The following is a 4250-nucleotide window of genomic DNA, read 5'->3' as shown; positions in this document are numbered from 1 at the left end:
TGACAGTGCTCCGTTAATATCTTTGCGTTGCATTATACTTCATGATTGCTTCTCGCTTATTCTTCGCTTTTCTTCGTTTGATACATGGAATATATTAATAATCTTTGGTAGAGAAATCATAAGGGTAAAGTTAAAAACAAACCTTTCACACCCTTACAAAGTGCTGTGGTACCACAGGATCAGTACTACATGATATACCACAGGAATATTCCTGTGGTATTTGGGGACATTACCACAGGACAGTTACCACAGGATCACCACACACTTTATAGGGTTCTACCTCAGAATTACCACACAATATAACTGCAGAAATACCACAGGAAATACCATACCATAAATGCGTCAGTTGAGTATCACTTAACATGCACCCAGCTTGAAAACTTTTTACAAATCAAAATAATGAAATCAGTCGGATTGAACTGCAATCAACTACTAGTACATGGATTTAATCAACAAGAAATACACACCAAAAAAAAAGTAATTGTAGCTCATGAAATAAGCAAATACTACTAGTCGCTGATTCAATTCTGTAGCTCCTCAACTGCATAATTATCAATCTCTATTTCCTATTCCCTCCCTCTCCTTTTTCTCTCATTTTTCGATGTGTTTCATCGTCTTTGCTCATCAGTCCATAAACCTCCTACTATCAAAAGACAAGAAAGGCGAGAAAGATGCCGTCCTACTAGTTGTCTATTTCAACTCGCGAGGTCGAGTGGAAATCGCCCGGCTCCTGTTCGTCCTGAAGGGCGTCGAGTTCGACGATGTGCGCTTGGAATCACTCACCGCGTTTGCCGAATCCGACTACAGAAAGAGTGAGTGTCCTTTGAGTGGTCGAACGACTTTGGTGGATTGAGAGGAGGGCTGGGTGTGTGTGTGTGTGGAGGGGGGGGGGGTAAAACAACATACGGAAAGACTTCCATATGCACCACCGTCTTAAAATTAATCTGTTATTGTACAGTCTAACTCGGAAACCAACCCAAGCCCTAACCCCAATCCTTTCTCTGAACCTGTGTAAGACTCCGGAGTCCGTGCATGTTACTTGTTACACAGACTGTCTAATGGGATACATGGTCCGCGTACCCTGAGATTGTAATCAGGCTTTAGATATTAAAAGATTACACGCACAATGTTTGTTTATCTTGAAAAAAAAAATAAAAAAATGAAAAATACGTGCATATAAACGAACCTTCAGAACTAAGAGACTTATTTCTTTTTCGGATTAACGAATCTTCGGATTAATGAACTATACACACCTCGCCCTCCATCTCTGCAAAGTGGATTCGATCAGACAGTCCCGTGTTTCCTCGTCAAAGGACAAGTTCACCTTCATAGACATGTGGGTTGAGTGAATGCAGCAATATTAGTAGAGGCACATCAGTGAGAGTTTGAGGAAAATCGGACAAACCGTTCAAAAGTTATGAATATTTGAAGTTTCTACTCAGTCAAGACTGGATGAGAAGACTACTATAGCTTGTGATGTCACATGTGTACAACGATATAAAGAAAGAATAAAGAAAATTCAACATATTTCCACTTTTCTCGCATAACAAATGAACACTTGACTTCTCTCTTTCAGAAGGCAGGGGGAATAATATTACCCTTGATATATGTCAGTAACAAGTCGAAGAAATGTGCACTTTATTCAAAAAGTGAAGTTTTGTGAAATTCTCTTTATATTTTCTTTATATCTTTGTACGCATATGACATCATACACTGTAGTAGTCTTCTCATCCAGCAGTGACTGCCCAGATACTTTAAAAATTCATACTTTTGAACGTATTGTCCGATTTTCCCCAAACTTTCACTGATGTGTTCTACTAATATTGCTGCATTCACTCAATCCATAGTATATGAAGGTGGACTTGTCCTTTAATTCTAAAACCTGTCTTATTCTACCATCGTTCTACCACCATGGAAACCTTCAAAGATTTTATGAGTACCTGTTGTTCTTGTTCTTGTTATTCTTGCCAGGAACTGTCTGGTCTTTGCATTAGCCTGCCATCTGTAGCTAAACCGGTGAATGGAGGCCTAATTGAACACAAACTGTTTCCAATTCATTCAAGAGTCGACCCTTCGTTTCATTTTGAAAACCAAGCCAGCTGTTTATTCTCATCCTTTACATACAACCAACATTATTTTGTCTCGACACATCAGAATAGATGCTAAAAATGTCAGATGTTGCAAGGTTGGGCGTGCTAATGCAAGCTTTCAGATGTCCTGAAATACTTATTAAAAATGTGCATAATCTTGCACATCATTAAGGTTGAGTGATACGATGGTCAGTTTTTGTCTCTCAATCTACACGCCGACAGAATCCCCGCTAGGCCAGTTACCCATTCTGGAGGTTGAGGGCCAACCAATCCTGCCGCAGAGCAGGGCTATTCAGCGCTACCTCGCCCGAGAATTTGGTGAGATACACCTCTGAGGTGTTTTAGTTGTTTCTTTGTATGTTTCCTTTGTTTTTTAATTTGTTGCTTGTCTACATTACCTCTACAAATCTGCCCCTAATCAATCGTGAGTCTTGTGTGAAAGCGTGATCCACAAATGAATGCACAGCAGTGCGTGTTCTAATGGAAAAAAGTGTGTGTGTGTGTGTGTGTGTGTAAATGTATGCAAAAGTTTACTCACTCCTTGTTCATTAAATATCCATTATTTGACTAATTTATTCGTTCGTTCGTTGTTGGTTGGTCGTCCACAGCTTGTCCACAGCTTGTATCCGCGTGCGACAACAAGGGCGATGGTTGCTGGACAAAAAGCAACCTCTTCCCACCAACAACTCAACAACAACTCAATCCTGCAACAGGTGGCGACTTCTTGATATTTATATAGGGCCTACGCCTGTTTACTATCAGCAACTTATTCGAGAACGAAATGAAACTTCGCTATTTCAGAATTTCCGTAATATTCAATCGATTTTGATCAGACTTTTCATTGCTGTGCTTGCAAAATCTTACTTTTTAAACGGTGCTGTGTCGTTATTAATTGCATTGCAGGTCTCTATGGCAGCAACAACAAGGATGCAACTCTCATCGACATGGTGGCCGAGACATGCGACGAGTTTCACGAAGCAAGGTATAGGTTCCTCTTCTACGAGCCCGACGAGGCGAAGAAGGTATCACAGAGCTCTGTGGACATCACGATATTCATACATCTTATCACGCATCAAGCATATCGCTCTGCGGCACCTATTTCGAACTGGTATTGATATACCATGATTCTTAATATCTTTGCTCAAAATTTCATTTTCCCTCTTTCATTCTTTTTTCTCCCTACAATATTTATCATGACTTATGTTTTAATGCTTAGTTTTCGTTTATCCCTGAAAACTACACCAATTTGGATGCCTTATTGAACTGTTTATTCATATGAAGAGATTACCTAGCTGTTTTGGCATGAATCTTTAACTAAAACAAATCACTTAACCGTTGATTACTCTAGTAAAATGCATTGCAAAAACACAGACCTTGCATTCCCCTACTCCAATTCAAACAAAAGTCCCTGACCACAAGTTTTCGACATTTTATGATATGACACGGTATTAGAATGCCTTAGTTTCAATGTTACAAAAGAAAATAAAATAAAGATAACTGACGTTTATGAAGATAAATTTCCGATGGTACTCCACTCTCGAGCATTTCAAGTTCCGTTTCTTGAAGAATATTTTTTATGAATTTTGATTAAAAAACAAATATTCATTCAAGTTGTTGCCAAGAAGTGGCGAGGCAATTGATATCATCCGTGCTTCCCTAAATCTGTGAAAATTTTGTCCATGTTTTTTCTTGATTTCATGGTACTGTCGTAACATGGCAAATTATCATAACGTTTCCATCTAGAACGGATGATATGAGTGAAATTGATAAAAACATTCATAACTTTTAACGGTATGTTTGATTTTCCTCAACCTTTCACTGAATGGTTCAGCATTTTTTCTGTATTTACATTTTAAGCCACACGCTCTTCTGTAGCTAAAAAACAAAACAAAACCGAAACAATATGAAATAAAACAAAAATCAAGCAAACAAAAACAAAGAACAACCAACCAACAACCTTCCACAGAATTTTGAGAAGAAAAGGATTGTGTAAACCTTGGGAATATTAAATACCTTGAAATGATTTAGAAATTATCATTGTTTCCACTCCACCACCCCTAGGCCGAGTTGAAGAAGAAATTCGTCGAAGAGACCACTTCTCGGATCCTTTCATTCCTGGAGAAGATGCTGGGTTCCACCGACTACTTCGCCGGAGACAAG

General features: G+C 38.8%; 1 protein-coding gene across 1 annotated transcript; it reads left to right on the top strand.

Annotated features, from left to right (window-relative positions):
* Positions 1 to 385: 385 nt before the first annotated feature.
* On the top strand, positions 386 to 4250 carry LOC139734730 (S-crystallin SL11-like). Its single transcript, XM_071645525.1, has 4 exons — positions 386 to 812; positions 2313 to 2408; positions 2994 to 3198; positions 4152 to 4250. Exons 1-4 carry the CDS (start codon positions 602 to 604, stop codon positions 4159 to 4161), a joined length of 522 nt encoding a protein of 173 aa, XP_071501626.1. The 5' UTR covers positions 386 to 601; the 3' UTR covers positions 4162 to 4250.

Source organism: Diadema antillarum, unplaced genomic scaffold, assembly GCF_040938485.1.
Source record: "Diadema antillarum isolate AM-2024a unplaced genomic scaffold, OU_Dant_1.0 seq00000546_RagTag, whole genome shotgun sequence".
Lineage (NCBI taxonomy): Eukaryota > Metazoa > Echinodermata > Echinoidea > Diadematoida > Diadematidae > Diadema > Diadema antillarum.
Note: the sequence above shows the minus strand (reverse complement) of the source record. Positions and strands in the feature narration are given on the sequence as shown.